At 39.8% G+C, this 18,915-nt stretch overlaps 3 protein-coding genes across 3 annotated transcripts; 1 reads left to right on the forward strand and 2 right to left on the reverse strand.

Annotated features, from left to right (window-relative positions):
* The first annotated feature begins 1,483 nt into the window (after positions 1-1,483).
* Positions 1,484-10,810, forward strand: dedd (death effector domain containing). Its single transcript, XM_044118542.1, has 5 exons — positions 1,484-1,833; positions 3,395-4,019; positions 6,952-7,056; positions 7,180-7,317; positions 9,631-10,810. The coding sequence occupies exons 2-5, from the start codon at positions 3,470-3,472 to the stop codon at positions 10,035-10,037; spliced, it is 1,200 nt and encodes a 399-aa protein (XP_043974477.1). The 5' UTR covers positions 1,484-1,833; positions 3,395-3,469; the 3' UTR covers positions 10,038-10,810.
* Positions 10,811-12,274: 1,464 nt separating this feature from the next.
* Positions 12,275-13,980, reverse strand: LOC122823472 (galactose-specific lectin nattectin-like). The gene is made up of 4 exons (XM_044103173.1): positions 13,975-13,980; positions 12,839-12,970; positions 12,629-12,737; positions 12,275-12,511 (listed from the first exon to the last, which is right to left on the reverse strand). The coding sequence occupies exons 1-4, from the start codon at positions 13,978-13,980 to the stop codon at positions 12,447-12,449; spliced, it is 312 nt and encodes a 103-aa protein (XP_043959108.1). The 3' UTR covers positions 12,275-12,446.
* A 73-nt stretch (positions 13,981-14,053) lies between these two features.
* On the reverse strand, positions 14,054-18,326 carry LOC122832212 (galactose-specific lectin nattectin-like). Its single transcript, XM_044118795.1, has 7 exons — positions 18,313-18,326; positions 18,056-18,109; positions 17,919-17,940; positions 17,567-17,631; positions 17,324-17,454; positions 16,590-16,695; positions 14,054-14,110 (listed from the first exon to the last, which is right to left on the reverse strand). Exons 2-7 carry the CDS (start codon positions 18,107-18,109, stop codon positions 14,078-14,080), a joined length of 411 nt encoding a protein of 136 aa, XP_043974730.1. The 5' UTR covers positions 18,313-18,326; the 3' UTR covers positions 14,054-14,077.
* Between the last annotated feature and the right edge of the window lie 589 nt (positions 18,327-18,915).

Here is an 18,915-nt window from a genome sequence, read left to right on the forward strand (position 1 = left end):
TCTAGAAAATCATTTGTCCAAGAAAGAGAAGGTGAGAACCAACATGCACCAACTGACAGATATGGTCATTAACATGATAAAACGTGTAGAGCTGATATCAAAACGATATTCCATATTTAGACATTATACTGATATAAAACATCACCCACAGTTATTAGCACCGCTGATGAAGATGTGTGATTAAATATTTAAACAAAATCTCCACACACACTTATTGTCACCCCAGCTGTTAGCAGTTTGTAGAACCCCATTTTACCAACAGAACTGGGCTTAGTCTCCTCCCACATCATTTCATAGGGTTGGGGCGAACAGAGGGACGGTTGACCATTCGCTCTACATCAGAGGTATCAAACTCCAGTTCTTCAGGGTCAGTGTCCTGCAGATTTTAGAAGTGCTTGTCCCAACACAGCTGATTTCAACAGCTAAATTACCTAACCAACATGTCTTAAAATTCTCCACAGACCTGGCAAAGAACCAATCACTTGGTGCAGGTCTGTTGACCTGGTGTGACATCTAGAATAAGTAGGACACTGGCCCTGGAGGCCTGACTTTAGATGCCACTAGACAGTCCTGATCTCCTCCAGGACTATCTGGAGAATAGTCCTGGTGTAGAAACCTTTGTCTGCTCTGCCCAGAGATTTTCTACACAGCGCAGGTCCAGGGGCTGAAGTAGAGAAAGATTGATTTTGGGTTTGGTGAGCCGTTGCTGTATGATTGTGACCTCATGAGTCATGATCCTATTGGAAAATGAAAACCCATTTTCAGTTTGCAGGCAGAGGCCATCAGGTTTCTATTTGAAATGACTGGCGCCGTGTTTCAGGCTCTTTCAGGCACACCGAAGCACATCAATCACATTTAAATCCTGACTTTGACTGTTCATGTTTCATGTTTACCTATTTGTTTTGTACTCTTTGAGAAGCTGTTAGTTTTGAACCAAATGTAACAGGACGGAAACTGTTCTGAAATTTCAGTTTTTGTGTCATAAGTCCAGAAAAATTTCCCCCTCAAAAGTTGTAGAATTTTTTTAAGATGCTTCTTTGATAAAATCTCTTCCTCTGACTGGGGTGGTGATGTGTAGCTTTTTGACGTGTTTCAGGCTCTTTCTGCTTAAGTTATTTCTTGATTCTACTCATCATAATTCACATTCAGAGAAAATGATCTTAACTTTCCAAAAACCATGGTCATCCAGAGCAAATCTATGATTTATTAAGCTGATATAGGGCTAGCTTGGTTTGGAAAGCTAGATTTTATTAATAAATGAAATCATTATTTTAAAATTGCATTATTTGTCTGATACAACATTTTTTTCATCCCAAAAAATACAAAAACAATACATCTGGAAAATAATTTTACAGTAATTAAAACTACAGTTAAGAAATTTTTAATTAAATGTTGAACAATTGTGTTTATGTATTTAATATTTTTCTTTGTGTCAAATTCAATAAGTTGTTTTTATTATTTATTCGGTCAAGTGAAAAAACCTGAATCTGAAACCCGGAAGTCAACCGCAGTGCGACCAGGAAGTTCTTTCATTTTACCTCAACACCGAAAATTATTTAGCTTAATTTACCTGTGATGTCGATAGCCGGACCAAAACAACTGCATTACCTTTTTGTCCTGTTCTGCGGGACGCTGTTTGGCCCTCGGTCCGCTTTTAAGCTATGTTTTGGCCGGTTTCAGTGAACTGCAGCGCAGCCGCAGAACGGAGCTGACGGTTTTTATTGGAGGAGAAGCTAAGCTGCTAACAGCTCAGGAGCAGCTAGCTTCATGTTGTTTATCCACCGCGGACTCCTGCTGTCTAAGGCTCATCTGGATCAGCCCAAAACACTACAGGTAAAGTAAAACTGCCACCTGCAGGAGACGTCTGCGTGTGGATTATGCGTTTTATTGTCTGGAGTTAGTTTTATCTGTCGCTGTCAGCTAACAGAAATAAAATGTTGTCGTTAGCAGCGTCAATAAACAGCCACAGCCCATCACATGTGTCCAGCTAAGAGGTTCATCACAGCTAAATACCCCATTTATTCACATATATTAATTTAAATGACCATTAATGTACACTGATGTCAATTATCATCCAAATCTATTTTACTTGACATCTCAGTTTTTATTTCCCTGCGGAAGAAATTGATGTTGAAACATTTAGCTTCACCCTTGCAGCTTTTAAAAAATATTTTTAGAAAAGAATACAATAGAAATGTTCTTCATTGTCCTACAATGGAGAAATTCAGGCGTACCAGCAGCAAGTCAAAGGGAAGTGGGAACATGCAGATTCATTCAAAGGTAAAAAATAAAAATAAGAACAAGAGATTTTCCGATAGAGAAAATTGGAAAACATAGGATAGATAATACTGATCAGTTTAGAAATGCTGTGATATAAAAATTTGAGCCATTATTGCTGTTATAGCTGCTACCCAATATCTTACAATATTGTATGAACTTCTTTACACACAGTGAAAACATGGCTGACATTGCTTCTCTGCTCCAGTTAAACAGCCCACAGTCCTGCTCTGCATTCATCACTGTCACATGACCAACCATTTTCTCCCTTATGTTGACATACAAACTGCAACCAGATGGAAATGAACATTGTTTCCCGCCGGAACCTTTGTATTTGTTCATTTCTGGTACACCCGTAAATCTGACGCACAAGCAACATCCTTAACAGCGATGGCTTTCAAAATGTGGCTTTCTCTCAGGAATGCTGGAAATGATTAAAATACAATTAATTACAGACTCTGAAATGAACTAGATTTAATTTTAATTGAGTCCCAGCACTAGTTAAAAAATGTGCAACATCGGCCAGTACTGTTGTTTATATGTTGTGTACAGTGATTAAAATTAGATAATTATGGACTTTGCAACTGAGGAAGGTAATCAAAAGAAAAAAAAATGCACAGTATGTGCATGTACTGTATGTGTGGAAAAAAACCCCAAGTAAAATATATTCCTACTCAATTAATTTAAAATCATCTTTACTTGGTAGTGAAACAGTCTGGTGCATACAGCGGCTGTGGGAAGCTTTAAAAATGTGACCAATATAAATAAATTCAAGACTGTTTTCCTCTTGCAATGTGATTTTTATTTTTTGTATATTGACTGAGGGAAAACAAGGTGTCATAACGTATTCTGGACAGAAAACAGATCAAGACCTTATGCTTTGTTTTATTGCTTGTAAGTTTTTAATAATATTGTCCAGTTTTACTCTTAAGTGGTTTATTAATTTTTACGACTAATGATTTAATTAGCAGTATGAACAATTGCGCAATCAAAAGGTATTTCAGTAAAGAATGGAAACTGAGAATGAAGACGTGGTTTGTGGACGGAGCTTCGGAGCTGCTAAGCCTGATGAAAAGTAGTTTTACTCTTCCTGCATTACGCTTCCGTCTCTCATCAGCTCGTCTGTTGGAGCAGAGGAACGCCGTGGAAGTTGGTGGGATCCTAACGTCTCTCGTCTCCATCGACCTTGGATATGACATCACAACAACAACAACCAATCCCGAATGCCGGTATTCCTGCTCACCTGGCCCCAAACTCCTCGGCTCACTCCCAGCTGCGGGTGGACTCCAGTCAGAGCCGGGCGAACAGCGGGCTGCTGGAGCACAGAGCGTTGCTAGGCAGGCGGGGCTGCCGCAGTGCGGCGGCAACCAGCGACCAGACGGCCAACAGAAACATTTCCGCTCGCTCCACAAACTCCGGGTCATCCGGACAAGACGGGGGCTTTGAGCCGTGGCCTGAGGAGGCCGTAGACAACTCCCACGGGCTGTACTCCCTCCATCGCATGTTCGACATAGTCGGAGCCCAGCTAACTCACAGGGACGTCAGGGTGCTGTCCTTCCTGTTTGTCGATGTGATTGACGAGTACGAGCGCGGCGGCATCAGGAGCGGCAGAGACTTCCTGCTGGCGTTGGAACGCCAGGGCCGGTGCGACGAGACGAACTTTCGGCACGTTCTCCAGCTTCTGAGGATAATCACCCGCCACGACCTCCTGCCTTACGTCACCCTCAGGAAGCGGCAGACTGGTGAGTTAATGTTTTTATTCAACAGCCGCTGCGTTTCCATTAACCATAAACTGCACAACTTGAATTCTAAAAATAAATTTGCTCACGAGAAACACGGCAATTTTGAAGACACTGATGAATTTTAATAAAAATCTTTTGCTGGAGGATGATGTAGTTTTTCCAGACAGATTTTAATAGATAAATCTATCAAAAATACAAAACACTTGTTTTCACAATATACTAGTCACATGATCAACAGCCAGATGTTACTACTGGCAGAAACGACAAAAAAGGCGACAGGAAGTAGTTGGAAGATGATGGTTTGTTTTTGTTTTTTTAAGACGATGTGCAGCCGCAAAGTTCACAAAAACTTGTGTCATTCTAACGTAAAATTTTCCCCAAAATGCAGAATACATAGCTGTTCCCTAGTGGGCGGGGCTTGTTGCTCCAACGCCTGCGTAGGACGCTGATGTCTCCTCTGATTGGCTGAGCTATCAGTATATTTTATTTAACTGTTTAAATCCATCGCTGCCATGATTTTCTATGACTTATCTCTTGATAAAACTTATTCACATATGACTTTAATTAAATTTCCTGTTTAATGGAATCACCATAATTGCAAAATGGCTTCTTTTTTTTTTTCAACATTAATAGAATACAGACAAAGATTTTCACACATTATAAGTGTAAACGCAGCTTTTCACAGGTAACCTGTAAACTGCCGGTAAATCAGAGGAATAAGTGTTTTATACTCTAGAGAGAAACGTTGATTCTCATAAAACCTCTGAAAGAAATGAAACGGATCAATCAAAATCAGTTCAGATCCATTTAGATTCTTCAGCCAACTTACTCCAGTACCAAACTGGTTCTAGTGCTTTCTCAGCTCCACGTTTTTCTGATAAATCCAGTAATTCATGTAGATAAACTTTCTCCCTGTATTGTGGTTCTCTTAGAAACCCGACAGGACGAGGGTCAAACGTTTACCTCTGGGTCATCTAAAGGCCGCTGTGGCTCTGCTTGGCTCTGACGGACAAACATAAACACCTACTGATGATATTTTTAGTTCAACTGAACTATTGCTGTCCAGTTAAAGAGAAGCCGTTTTCACTTCAGCCTCACGGGGGCGCTAATGTGCTCATTTATACAGAGGAGGAGAAGAAAAGAACAGAATAAAGGAATTTCCAAGCTCAAAATCAAACATTAGGCCTTAAATGGAGTAGCAGCCTGGTTGTTCTGATGGAACCATTTAGAAAATGTTTTAATCTTTCAGCCTGCAGTGAAACTTCTTAGGTGGGAAAAAACTTTTTGACCTCTTTGTTAGCACTGAGGAAAATCAGCTAAAGTCCAGATCCGGTCAGCCCAAACTCCTTGCATCCTGTTGGAGGAACCTCTGTTGATGCATTCAGGTACAGCTGGGACACAAGGCTGATTCAAACATGTTTCAGTCTGCGCCGTTTTCAAGCGGTTGTGTTGTTGTACTTGGCTCTGCCGGCGTTTACGGTTTTATTCATGGAAAACAATCGAACCAGGTATCCAGTTAGTTCAATTAATTCCATTTTTTAAAGTTGTAGAATAAAATTAAATCAAATTAATGTCAGAAATGGAAAATTATTTTCTTTTTTACCGCTGAATGAAATAAAAACAACATATTTTATGTCCTGAAAACACACAGAGCTGTGACTTTAAACCTGAATATAGGATTTTCCATAAATACAATTTCGCTGCTTTGCTGATATTTAGCTGTATTTTTGCATTGAGAATCCAAATAGATTAAAAGCACATTATAAACCCATAAAAGTTTGAATAAATTGAGAGAAGACACACCTTGGGAACCAACCTCTGCTGCCAGTCGTTTCCCTCCAGCGGCGTCTCCTCTGCAGTCCGAACCTCTATGTGGAATCTTGGGTTTATTTTTATCCAGGATGTACATTAGGAACGTCCGTGGGGCCTCATCGTTTCGCCTGCACATCAACGTTCTGAACATCTTGTTCCTGAATAAAACATGAGTCTGTGAGGTGTCTGCAAAACTGAAACTTCTTAAAGGGCCAGCTGATCTCAAATGTTCTGCTGGATCACAAGGGTTCAGTTTTATTCAACTTTGGCTTCAAACCACCTTCCTCTCAAACTCCATTTTCACTCCTCTGGTCGCCCAACAGAAGACGTTGTTTTCAGGATGTTTTTATTTTTACTTTTGAAACTCAGAAATTTTTACAGTTAATTGGATCTCTCTCGTTCTCTCTCTCTCTCCTCTGAAACGTAATGACATCACAACAGCTGTCGTACATCCAGGATCGCAATTAACAAAGTTTTTATTCATCAGGGGAAGTGAGAGCGCTGCCACCAGATATAATGACCCGGGAGGAACACGGTGCGCTAAATAATAGAACTTAATTTAACGAAGCTTCCAGGCAGACGCATTTTCCTCGAGGAACATTAATAATCAAGGTACTCGAATCATTGGAGGGATCGTTACAGCCCTAGCAATCACTAAACTCAAAGATTATGTAGGCTTTCACATTTTCTGGTTTAGTTTAGCCAGACTAACAGTTTTCTCTTTAAATGACAAAAATAAAGTCACAATATTTCTTTCTTTACTTCTGCTGCTGTTTTTCTTTTGACTGTCACAAACCTCCCATCTGTCCTCCTCTGTCAGCTCTGTACCCCAGTGTGCCTGTTAGGTCACTTCCTCTTCTGTAATGAACAGGCAGCTTGTTGATTAATTTGAACACTGCTGCCCTCTAGGGACTGGAAACTTGTTTATCATTCAGGAGTTTAGGTGGAACTGGATTCTGAGTCTTTTTTTTTGTCTCTTTAAGAACATTTTTCATCAAACTGAATTAAAATTGAATTGTAAAATCTGCATCATTCAATGATCACTGGTGCATTTGGGTTCTTTGCTCTGTTAGTTTGGAGGTTTGCATTAGAAATCAGCTACTAACCAAGTTGTTTCCAGTGTGCCCAGATCCTGTAGACAAGTACCTGGAGGAAACGTCTGTGCGATACATTTCACCCAGAGGATCAGAGCAGTGTAAAGACGCCGTAGCCCACAGAAGAACAGGTGGGAAACATCCCACCCGCCATGTTTACAGCAGTCCACTGGCAAAAATACCAACTTAATTACAACAGATGGCAATATTTTTCTTCAAAGACTTTGTGTTTTGAACATGATTCTACTTCACAGGTTCACAGCCGTTCATTTGCTGCCCCCCATCAGGATCACATGTGGGCTCTCCCCGAACCAAGCCGGGCCCTCCGGCGCCGCACCGCAAGCGCAAGAGGAGTAATTCATCTGCTGACTGCAAAGAAAAGCAAACCTGCGGTGAGGATGAGTTGGATTACAGCTCAGATTACAGCTGTTAGAAACGTCATATTAATGAGAATATAATGCTAATATTATCCCTTGTATTAGTGAGAAGGAATGTTTATGTACATAAACATAATCATGAGCAAAGCCAGTCAGTCCTGATGTGTGTATGTAACACCACAGAAGAAGAAATGACGTAATCTGACTTCTATGTTGAGCTCAGCTCAGTAACAGGGAGAGAACAACAGGAAGTGATGAACAGATATTATATAATATGTATTTCATACTTTATGTTATCACATCAAATTAAATTTTATTCCCACAGTTCTGATGGTGTTTCAGCAGAAAGGTTCTCCACATTTGGACCGTTCTTTTGGTCTTTCTCTTGTTATAAACTTTTCCAGTTTTTGAAATGTGTCTCACAGTCAATTAGAAAAAACATTTAAATAATTTATTTTAACTTTTATTTAATAAAAAAAAAAGAACAACAACAACAAAAAATAGGATTAAACATTTTAGATAAAAAATTATGTTAATTTAAAAAAACATTTCCTTTATTTTCTCATCTTTCTGAGGTCCCACAGCGCCCCCATGTGGCGCCCCCTAAAGAACACAAAAACATTTTAGACCAGAGTAACCATGGACCTTACCACAGGGCCGCGTTTCATTGGCTGATGCCCGTTCTACGTGGTCACGTGATTGGCCGTCTCACAAACAGCTTCCTGTTAGCTAAATACAGCATAAAGCAGCACTGATACAACTTCTACACCTTGTAGCCTGTCTGCTACACGGTCTAACGTTAGCTAAACAGATCAATATGCAACGTGTATCTGACTCACACTGAAGATTTTATTTTAGCAGAAAAGGCTTTGGACTAAACTGTTCCTCCTGTTAGCCTCTCTAGCACCAAGTACAGAGTGTCAGACCTGGACACACTCAGACATTTTACCAACAAACCTCAGGAATCACCCACTGATTTCAAAAGTAGCCAACAAAACGATGAATGTCCGACTCACCCAGCCCTAAAGAACAACAGGCATCAGTGATCTTTGTTTTTTTTTTTTTGTGGGCTCTAGTGGCCCTTATATGACAGTAGGCTGACAGGAAGGGGGGAGAAGGAGGGGGAAAAACATGCAGCAAATGTCTGCCGGGTCCGGGAATCGAACCTGCGAAGGCTTCCAAACGTGGCTTGCTCTATCTCCTACGCCACTACACCACGCCCCGGCATCAGTGATCTTGTCCTCAGCTATGTTGATGCTGAGGGTTTGTGGATCTGCTGTTTTCCTCATGGAGCCAAAGCATTTTGCTGTGACGTCACAGTGTTGGAGGCATCGCGGCTCAAACGCCTGATCTCATCCAAAAACATGACAGGAACTTGTTAGTTCCTCTGTCTGTTGTAGTAGCTGATATACTGTGAAAATCCAGTAGAAATGAAACACTAATGGAGTCAGAAATACTCTGCAGAGAATCAGAGACGCCATGTTTCCATAGAAACAACACGCCGCCAGGCTGTTTGTGGCTACCTGGGAGTTTCTAGTCATCTATTTAAACATATTTTAGCTCTTATTGCTATTTGAGCCTGTTGACTTTTATACAGTCTGACAGATTGAACCCAGATTAAACCATAAAAACTCGGTGAACTTTCTAGTGCACTAAACGTCTTCAGAAATTAAAAACAATTTACAAAATCTAAAATTGAACCATTTATTACCAGTTTCTTCTGATCTTTTTATTATCAGAAGAAACTGGTCAATTGTGGGCGGAGCTTGGTAAGGTCCATCCAGAGTTTCCCCCAGAAATGTTGCCAACGGGGCGCTAAGGCAATCCACCAGCAACTCGCCGTGTTTTTGACTTAAAAATGTTTAAAATTGACATAAAATGTAAAAATATCACCAGGTAAATTATGTGTTATTGGAAGACATTAACACCGAAACACCAACTACAGTATAAAGTCTTAAAAAAAGGCAAACAATACAATTAAAATAAATATTAATACTTTTACCTTCAGTTGTTTCATCCTAATTAAAGTGACCAAATATTTTTGATCGTTTTTCTGTGTCTTCTCACTTTATTGGCTGAAGTTGTTCGATTGTAGAGCCGTAAAGACGAGCAATGAAAAAGACTGACCTCACTCTGCCAGTGTGTTCACATTCTGATCATGTTCTGTTGCAGGAAGCACTAAATCAATTAGTGGCCTGGTAAATTACAACAAATAAACAAACAAGCCTTAGTCTGGAGAAAGAGAAAACCTCATAATGCACTGGGGGAAACTGTGACGTCTGTGCAGCGACTGGATCATTTTCTGATTTCATGTCGGTTCCTTTTCAGATATTCGTCTTCGGGTTCGGGCGGAGTACTGCCAGCACGAGTCGGCCCTCCAAGGGAACATCTTCTCCAACAAGCAGGAGGCGGTGGAGCGGCAGTTTGAGCGCTTCAACCAGGCCAACACCATCTTGAAATCCAGAGACTTGGGCTCCATCATCTGCGACATTAAGTTCTCGGAGCTCACCTACCTGGACGCCTTCTGGAGGGACTACATCAACGGCTCGCTGCTGGAGGCGCTCAAAGGGGTCTTCATCACGGATTCCCTAAAGCAGGCCGTGGGCCATGAGGCCATCAAACTGCTGGTCAATGTTGACGAGGAGGACTACCTGGCCGGCCGCTGCAAACTGCTGCGCAACCTGGTGGCGAGCGGAGGGAGTCTACGCGTAGGGAACCGAGACGCTGTGTCGTAGACGGACTCTGGGCGGCGGCGGCGGCGGGGGGGCAGAGCCGCTGTGCTTCCTGCTTAAAGATTAGCGTGAGATGTGGTTGTATTCTTTGGTGTGTGTGCTTGAAAGGACCGTAGGAACCTCAAGCCCATTTATTCCTAAAGAGTTAATATTATTGGATATCTACTTGGCGCCGTAAGCATCGCATGTGAGGCGACTCGGACCGGAACCTTCCGCCATCAGCCTGGAGGAACGTCGCCTCCGCTCCGGTTGGGAATGACGTGTGCATTAAGCCTCCTTCCTCATCGTTGTATGTTTGACCTTTCCAGCTGTTTTCTTAACGACACTTTTCACCCCGACTCAAAGTGAAGTTGCTTTCAGTGCAAGATGCTCGTTATAATCAGGTTAATCATTAGAAGTTGTGTTTTTACCGTTTTCTTCATCGTTTTCCCAGTTACATCAGGCACAGAGCACAGCTGGCCGCCAGCCTCTCGGGTGTTTTTTCAAACTGTAATTGTTCCAAACACTACCGATGTTTTGAGGTGTTCCTCTGTGGTTCTGATGTACATGACTGATCACATTGGTGCATTTTCAGCCACTGTGTCTTTAATTGAAACGGTAGGAATGAGCTCATCATCCTGGTGTTACCAAGTCTGTCACTGATGTCGGTTTATTTTTCTAACTAGAAAACGTCTGACACTTTCAGCCTGTACTTTCTTCCTCCCACATTCTGTCACTCATGTTCACACAGTTTTTTTAAAACTGAGACTCCACTTAAAATAAATGAAGACAAATCAGCGGTTTCACATTCCTCTAATCATTTTACTGATTTAAAGACAAATGTACTGGTATTCTTGTTGTAGATCTGTCGTGATCAATCAATGGGATTTTTTTTTTTTTTTTGAGAAATTTCACGTTCAATCTGAGGACGTTTAAAAAATAGAATTTTATGTTGAAAAATACCTTTAACTTGCAAAAATCTCCTTTAAAATAAATTGAATTGAATATTTATGTTTGGTAAAAGCCACAATAATGAGAGAATCTGTCCATTCAGGAAGGTCTGAGCGTTTCTTGGTGCAGGAGGAACAGGTAATGACGTAGATGGAAATATTGGAGCAACATCCAAAAGCATCAGCAGGAGGTTCATATAATGAGGAGGAAATTAGAATGAATAGGTTGAGGATTGGCCTTACAAGACTTAATAGTGGTTTAAATATTGTAGGAAAACTCCCAATGTAAAGAAATACAAGAGGTTGAACATGTCTGATAAAATGTAGAAAATATGCAGACAGAAAGGAAAAGTCAACAATTCTTTCAATAACAATGGTTAATAAATTAGGGAAGCCTCAATCAGAATGTGTAATTAAAGTCCCCGATTTCCGGGGACAGTCCCCGTTTTAGATGGCCTCTCCCCGGAAAAGTCCCCGATGTTAGCGTTTCATAAATGAGAAAAAAAAGCTTCCTATAGATTGTTATTACGATAGCCGGAGACTCCATAGAAAGCGTGAGTGAGCGTGTTGCGCACAACAACAGCAGTTACGGTAGCTGCAAGAGGACGTGAGTTTAATAGTAGGGCAAGAGGCCTGAGTTTAATCCTAACCCTGATTTTAATCTTGTTTCAATATGTGAATTGCATATTGTGCCGACTGTTGCTTGTATAATTCCTATCGGTACATACATTGTTTTTATCAGTATTGAGTCCAAAGGAAACCAGACACTTGCAAGGCTTTAGAGTTAGTTATGTAATGCTTATATCAGCCACCAGAGGGAGACAACTGAACACACAAATTTGCTGCTTTCTGTTAAAAACAGTCAATATTTCCATATTAGTCTTCTATTTAGCACCAATCACCATGTTAAACAAATTAGATGGCTAAATTCAATTTAGCCATTTATTTGGCTAAATTGAATCTGTTTAGTTAAAGTGGATGATGCATCAGCAAACACAGCAGCATTCTTCAGACTGGACATAAAACAGCTGCAAAAACATCTGGGACTTTGACAGGCAGTGACGTAATGCAGCTGCTGCATCGTTACTGATATACACTGAAAAATGCAAAGCTCTCCTCTTTGCTCCATTTTCTGATCCACAAAGAAAATCTAGTGATACAAACCGGGACTATTCATTAAGAGATTTTTAAATATCTTGCTTTTCACCTGATCCTCAAGAAAAATTCAAAAGTCATAGAAAGGAGGTCCAGGCAAGTCATATCACTCAGTTTTATTCAGATATTCAAGTCCCTAAATAAAGAAATAATTTGTCCTACATAAAAGATCCCAATAACCAAATTTATATTTGAACAATTTTAAAGCGATGAGAAGAAAAAGAATCACATTGAGTTTATTTAATGAACAGAAGTAGCAAATTAAAAGTGTGCAGCTGAATTTGACTTGAACTGTAACTCAGATGAACCTGAGATGTTCTTGGCTGCCTCAGAGATCCTGGGAACAAACGAACGGCCTGCCATATGTGCACTGCATGTCGTTCCAGTAGTCTCCTGTTTGGGGAAAAAATGGTCAGTCATTTCAGTGTTCGACTTACAAACGAACCACAAGTTTAATCAGCAAACAGGAGATTAAATAATCAATTTAAAATCAAGTAAATATTTGTTTACCTCCATAATTTATTTCCATGCAGTGTTGATCTCCAGAGTTGTCTGGCTGGTTGCTGTACCAGTGATCAAACTCAAAGCTGGATCCATCACTCCACAGCCATCTTTTCTCCTGATAACAAACATCAGCATATAAAATTCAACAAAAGACCAGTTAATTTTTCACTGACTGCAGGATCTGCACCAAACACTCAGAGTGTCTGTAAGACTTACGTCGACGGCGTCATAGCCTCCAACCCAGGTACTACGAGAACCGGACAGTCTGGTAATCATGTCACTAACAAAGGTGTTTTCACCAGAGTTGTGGAGCGATGCCAGGTTCCCTCCAACAGAAATGCAGAATTTCTGAAAGGCAAAGGATCGGATATCTAAACAGATATGTTTCGTCTTTGATGGCATGTTAGGGGTAGAAAAAAAAGTAAGGAAATACATTTCTGCCAGAAAGCTGAGAAATTTTGAGGTTAATCTCTGAAATTTTCTAGAAAGTAACTTGAAAATGTTTGAGCACCAAAAGTAGAACATCTGTGAGAAAAAACACAAACTAATCTCAGAGATGTTCTGGAAAAAACCTGGAAATTTCAAATAAAAAAAAAGTTTCACTTTGTGGCCCCCAATGATTTTGTTTGGACTCTGCTCACTTTTCTATAATGGCATTAAGCCAAGATGATTTTCAAATGCAAGTAAAATCTTCATAAAGTAATGTTTGGAACATCATAAATTGTTTCTCACTCATGAAACCAACTTCTTTTTTCATGGAAATGTTTTAAGTAAACTCACCATGCTTTCTGCTTAAAGCCCACATTGATGCTGGACGTTTTGTGGCCAACTTGCACTTTGAACTTTGCAGTTTTGGCACCAAAAAGTTTGAACTGATGTAAACAATAATTCTTCCTCACACACTTAGTTGTGGAGTTCTCCAGGGTTTTGTGTTTGATCACATATTTTTTTATGTGATCAAACACCAAACCTACAAAAACTGCGATCTACACCTTTCCTTCAGTTAGAGTAGACAGAATGTTTTGCTCTCATGGTCATTAATGTGTTGGTTCACCAGCCTCAGAATTGATCAATAAACTGATTGTAGAAAATCAGGAAAAGTCTGGATATTTCTCAGCTGAATGTTTATTTATTTTGCCTCAATCATTGAATTACAATCCAATTATGGAGTACAAGTGAAATCACTTATTCATGATTCATTGATTCCTTTCAAAATGTTTCACACCAAACGACTGCAGCGCAGCAGAGTGATGAGAAATACTTTTGTTTTATTTCACATTCTTCAGACAACAGAGATAATCTGATCTGGGAGATCAAATCTACTGCTAGAGATTCACACTAACCTGTTTTACCTTCATGCTTTGGTCAACAGGAATGAGATAAAACCCGTTTTATAAATGAATTGTGTTTTTGCTCCAGTTGTTTTTGTCTTGAAACAGCAGAAAGTCGCAGTTTTCATCTTATCTCCCCCTGAAGCTTCATGGAAACCTGGAGCAGAAGGAAATGGGTGAGTGGCAGGAGCAACCGGAGATTATCCGCCTGTTACAAGGTTAACTCAGAGACAAAACAACACAAATCACACAGCACGGAGGTCAGGAGGTCATCTCACAACCTTCTGTTGTATCGCGAGTGATTCACACACTTTAACCCCACCATGAAGATCCCAGATAAAAGCTGAAACAAAAACTGAAACCGAAATATTTTTATTAACTGGAATGAAAACAACTTTAATTAATGGGAAAAACAAAAACTAACTGGAACTATATCATGTTTATACATCTAACTAATACATGTTACAACCATAGATATTCTGTATTTGGATCTATCAATTTATTTATTAATCTTTCAAACTGATATGAAATGGATTTTTTCCCCACAATCAGTTTATATCAGCTGTCGGCAAATTACAACAGTCAGGATGGAGAACACCAGCCGTCCCCTGTTCACGGTTTCCTCCAACCACAGGAGCTCCTGTAGTGGCAGGTTGCTCTCACTGGGTTGATCAACTGGGAGGATTAAAAACTCCTTTGTCCCACCGACCATTAGGTTTTATAATGCTGCTATCTGTTTATCGCTCAGACGGGGTAACTAGTATTTTAACATTATTTAAACACTTTTATTTGACCTCTTTTAGTGGTGATGTATTTATTATATTCTTGTACCTTTTTATGGACGTCTTAATGCTGTACCATTTTAATTCTGTGTGGATGTGAATTAATGTGTGAGCAACAGATAACCTCAACTTCCCTACGGGATTAATAAAGTTTAACCTAACCATTCTCCTCCTGGCAGCTGCGCTATGCTATGCTATGCTATGCTATGCTATGCTACGCTATGCTATGCTATGCTATGCTATGCTATGCTATGCTAAGCATCTCTGATAACAATAACAAATTTCAAATTAGATCTTTTACTAAAACTGATATGCATGAAGTTATTTAGTAACTATGGCAACGATTGAATCTAGATGATCAGTTTACAACCTGGAAACTCTTCAGTCAAGTCAATCATTCAGTTCAAAGTGCTTTAAATAATAAAAATACAAAGTAGTAGAAGACTGTGAAGAATTGAAGCATTACATTCCTTGTAGTGGCATCATTAAACATGTTTGTTTCATTTATTATCATTAAAATCGGTTTTAACCAGCTGGGTTTTAGTCTAGATTGAATGGAACTCAGGGTTTCGTCTGTTTTGCAGTTTTCTAGGACTTTGTTTCAGATTTGTGGTGCATAGAAGCTGAATGCTGCTTCATGTTTGGTTCCTTTAGTCTTTGGAGGGAAACCTGGCCTCCACCCACAGCTCTGCTGAGAACGACTCCCTGAGCCAACGCCTGACAGTGACTGGTGGATTTTACGCCACCTGGGTTGGTGGCTCCCATGAATCTCAGCAAGTTTAACAAACTGGGCGTCAGAATCATGATGACAGCGAGTGAAACGCAAACCACCAGGAAACCTGATGTTGAGAAAGTAATTCCTTTTTCTTTTCTCATATTTAATGGTTTCACAGATTAATATCTACTTATCTTAAGAAACACAGGAGCTGCTTCACTAATGATCACAAACAGCCAGAGTCATTTATTCTCAAATATTTACAAAGAATCTGATCTTTAATTCCAATATCTTTCATGTCCTGTTCAGTTTTAAGTGACTTTTTAATACCTTTCTGCCAAAACTGCTGATGAATTATATAAAACATAAATAAGGTTCTGTAGCAACTATCGTCTCATAAACTCTTTTTGGAGCGGAGGAAAGTACGCTACAGGAAATTCTGATTTTTATTTTTTTCTTCTAACTGGATGCTGAAAGAAACTTTAAATTTTATTTACATTAATAAACAAGTATGTGGAGAACAAACAGGAACAGACATGGTTACATTTAGTTTATTTAAAGTGATTTGCCTTTTTTCCTGCAGGATGTCTGGTTCTGGTTCTGGTTCTGGTTCTGGTTCTGTCTACGGATGTTTGGTACAAACAAAACTCAGTTCCATGTCGCCTCTGGCATCGTTGACTGTTAAACAGATAAAAGCTTTTCTCCTTCTCCTGATGGATACTCATGGAAAACAGAAAAACTAAAACACAAACTGATAATGATGCCTTTTCAATTCAAACTATTTTATCGTTTCTAAAAGATTTTTTTGTCTTCACTTCTGAACCAAAGTACACAAACATAATTTTAGATGAGATAAATGAAGTGAAGCTCGTTCAGGATATCATTGCTGCTGGAGACGACCTTCACTCTGTTTTATGTTCTTTCATGAAAACCAAATGATCACATGATCTGTAATTAAGTAAAAAGTACAACAGTTGGTATCCAAAAAGTATTTGAACAAAAAAACAACTGTATTTCCCGACAGGTTTTATTTCTGGAAATACTATGTTTGTTTTGTTCACCATGATTTACATTATAACAAATCATTTTGTGTTGTGATTTGCATCAGAGCTTCACATGCAGCAGAGTTTCTTCTTTACCAGATTCATTGATCTGCATGCAGCGCTCCGTTCTTCCGTGTTTGTTCGGCTCCATTTTGGCCCAGAACGTAAACCTGGACCCGTCGCTCCACAGCCAAACGCCTTCCTGGAAAAGGACTGAAAAGTTGATTCTCTCTCAGACATGTTCTTCTCAGGCCTCCGTGGGAGAAGAACAGCTCAGAAACGCCATCTGCTTTTTAAATGCTGCAGAACCCGGGCCGGTACCTTAAAAAAAATAACACTTTGTTTTCCAAATCCATCGTCTCTGTGAGGATACAGCGGATCATTTCCCTTTAGCTGTAGTCCAAGTAGTGATCATTTACAGTAACGCTTCTCAAGTAGAAGTAAGAAGTAAGTTGCACTAAAAATATTCCATAAGGTACTTTTTTTATTTTCCTAAGTGACTGAAGTAAATGTGCCTCCAGCCAGCTCTGCTGACCTGTTGATGCTACGACAGCACAGAGTAAGTTTAAATCTATGGCTATGAAAAATACATCTTTACTCAACATAAATGAAAATCAATTAAAAAAAAACAACAACTAGTTATTTGAAAGCACAATTGCTTTTACTTTACACTGGTAACTTATCTGAGTATATTGTTCCTTGAGTGTTTTATTTTTGTACTCTTTCCATCTCCTCCAGAGGTTAAATCAGTCCTGGCCGACCCATGAGGTCACTTTCAGATCATCTTGGTGATGATGTGCAGATTAAAGTTGGTTTCTCTGAGTTCTCACCTTGGCTGCGTTGCACCTCCTATCCAGGTTGGTTTGTGAGATCCTGCTCCTTTGTAGATCGCATCTCTGAAGTTGTACTCACTTTGTCTTTGGATGGAAGCTAAATTAGCATCAGATTCACTGCAGGCTTTCTGCAGGAAACATGGTAACAACTAGCGTTACGACCGTCATCCGTACTGGTGAATGGGACCTGGACGGTCAGTTGTTCAGGGTTTCACTGATGGACTTCAGCTGTTTTCGTACCTCAGCATCAGGCCAGTCTGCTTCTCGCTCCTCAGACAGGAAACGGCAGCTGGCACAGGAATCAGCTGCAGGAAGGGGAAACGTTACAGGCTTTGATCATCATCATCATCATCATTCTGTCAACACAGTCTAAAAACGAAGAGCTGTTGCCACAAAATAACACACCACATCATAATGTCTGTAATACCCCATGAAGCACTGAGAACATGAAATAGTACATTTCTGTAATTTTACAAATACGTTAAAGAAATGATGCACATTCTGCATCTATAGTTTGGCTTGTTGAGAGTTTCTTCATCCTAAGACCTGCAGCACTACGTTGAGATCCAACAGAAACGATTAGAGAACAAACCTGGATCAACAGGACATCTCACCTGTGAATCCAAAAACACAGAAGAGAAACAAGAGGTCGATTTTCAACGCATTTCATTTAATACAGTTTTTTAATACATATTCCAAACGCACAGAGAAGAGAAGAATTTTACTCACATTTACTTTAAACCTGAAACCACAGAGAAGCAAAGCAAAAAGGACGGATTTCATCTGAATGAAGATGGGAAAAGTTTCCTCTAAATATTCTGACACATAATCCAAAAATATTATATTTATAAATCTGCTGAATAAGTGGCACATTTTCCCTAGCAGTAGGAGCATGATGTAAATAAATTTAGCCAGTTTACACTACTTAAAAACACAGAATTTTAAATAAAAATGTTATGAATACATGACTACAGTTTGAGTCCAACCTGAGCTTGTGATGATGAACCGCAGCAGCAGCGCCTTCGACCAGCAAATGGAGAGTTTATATACGTTGGTGTTTAGGTGAGGCTCACAGTGACTCAGGAAAAAAAACTCATTTATTTCAACAATTCAGCCTGTTGAGTTTGTCTGAGCAGAAGTTCAGGTTGGTGATGGGTGTGTCACACCTGAAGCCATTTCTCCTCATTCCTGTTGATAAATCACTGATCATCTCTTTATAGCCACAAGCCCAGCTAGCAGGTACACCAGACTGAAAATGTTGGGATGGAAAAACCCGGTTGGGTTTTAGATACAGGCTGCAGCAGCCAGGTGGGATTTTCTGTTAAAGATTCTTGGTCTTGATGTGGACCGTGATTCTGCCAGCCGTCTCCATCTGCTCTCTGGTTTTATACAGGAATCAAAAACCATTAATGTCTTTATCTGCTCTATGAAATCCCAGTTATTTTACTGTTGGATGAGTTCAGTATTTAAAACCTTACTAATATCTCTGGAAACACGTTGGATCTAACGATTCCTTCTGAATTTGCTTTTTCTCAGTTTTGTCAGATTGTGGACAAATTTTAGTGTCATGCAAAGTTGATCCCATTAAA

Source organism: Gambusia affinis, linkage group LG01 (assembly GCF_019740435.1).
Source record: "Gambusia affinis linkage group LG01, SWU_Gaff_1.0, whole genome shotgun sequence".
Lineage (NCBI taxonomy): Eukaryota > Metazoa > Chordata > Actinopteri > Cyprinodontiformes > Poeciliidae > Gambusia > Gambusia affinis.

Bases quoted from the DNA above. Each gene is read 5' to 3' on its own strand.
- dedd (XM_044118542.1), top strand. From the start codon at position 3,470: ATGACATCACAACAACAACAACCAATCCCGAATGCCGGTATTCCTGCT. The intron at 4,020-6,951 runs GTGAGTTAATGT...AGTTGTTTCCAG, and splicing joins CCTCAGGAAGCGGCAGACTG to TGTGCCCAGATCCTGTAGAC. The intron at 7,318-9,630 runs GTGAGGATGAGT...GTTCCTTTTCAG, and splicing joins CAAAGAAAAGCAAACCTGCG to ATATTCGTCTTCGGGTTCGG.
- LOC122823472 (XM_044103173.1), bottom strand. The intron at 12,738-12,838 runs GTAAGTCTTACA...GTTTGTTATCAG, and splicing joins GAGGCTATGACGCCGTCGAC to GAGAAAAGATGGCTGTGGAG. The intron at 12,512-12,628 runs GTAAACAAATAT...TTCCCCAAACAG, and splicing joins CATGGAAATAAATTATGGAG to GAGACTACTGGAACGACATG.
- LOC122832212 (XM_044118795.1), bottom strand. From the start codon at position 18,109: ATGAAATCCGTCCTTTTTGCTTTGCTTCTCTGTGGTTTCAGGTTTAAA. The intron at 17,941-18,055 runs GTGAGTAAAATT...TTGGATTCACAG, and splicing joins GTTTCAGGTTTAAAGTAAAT to GTGAGATGTCCTGTTGATCC. The intron at 17,632-17,918 runs GTTTGTTCTCTA...CCCTTCCTGCAG, and splicing joins GAGATGTCCTGTTGATCCAG to CTGATTCCTGTGCCAGCTGC.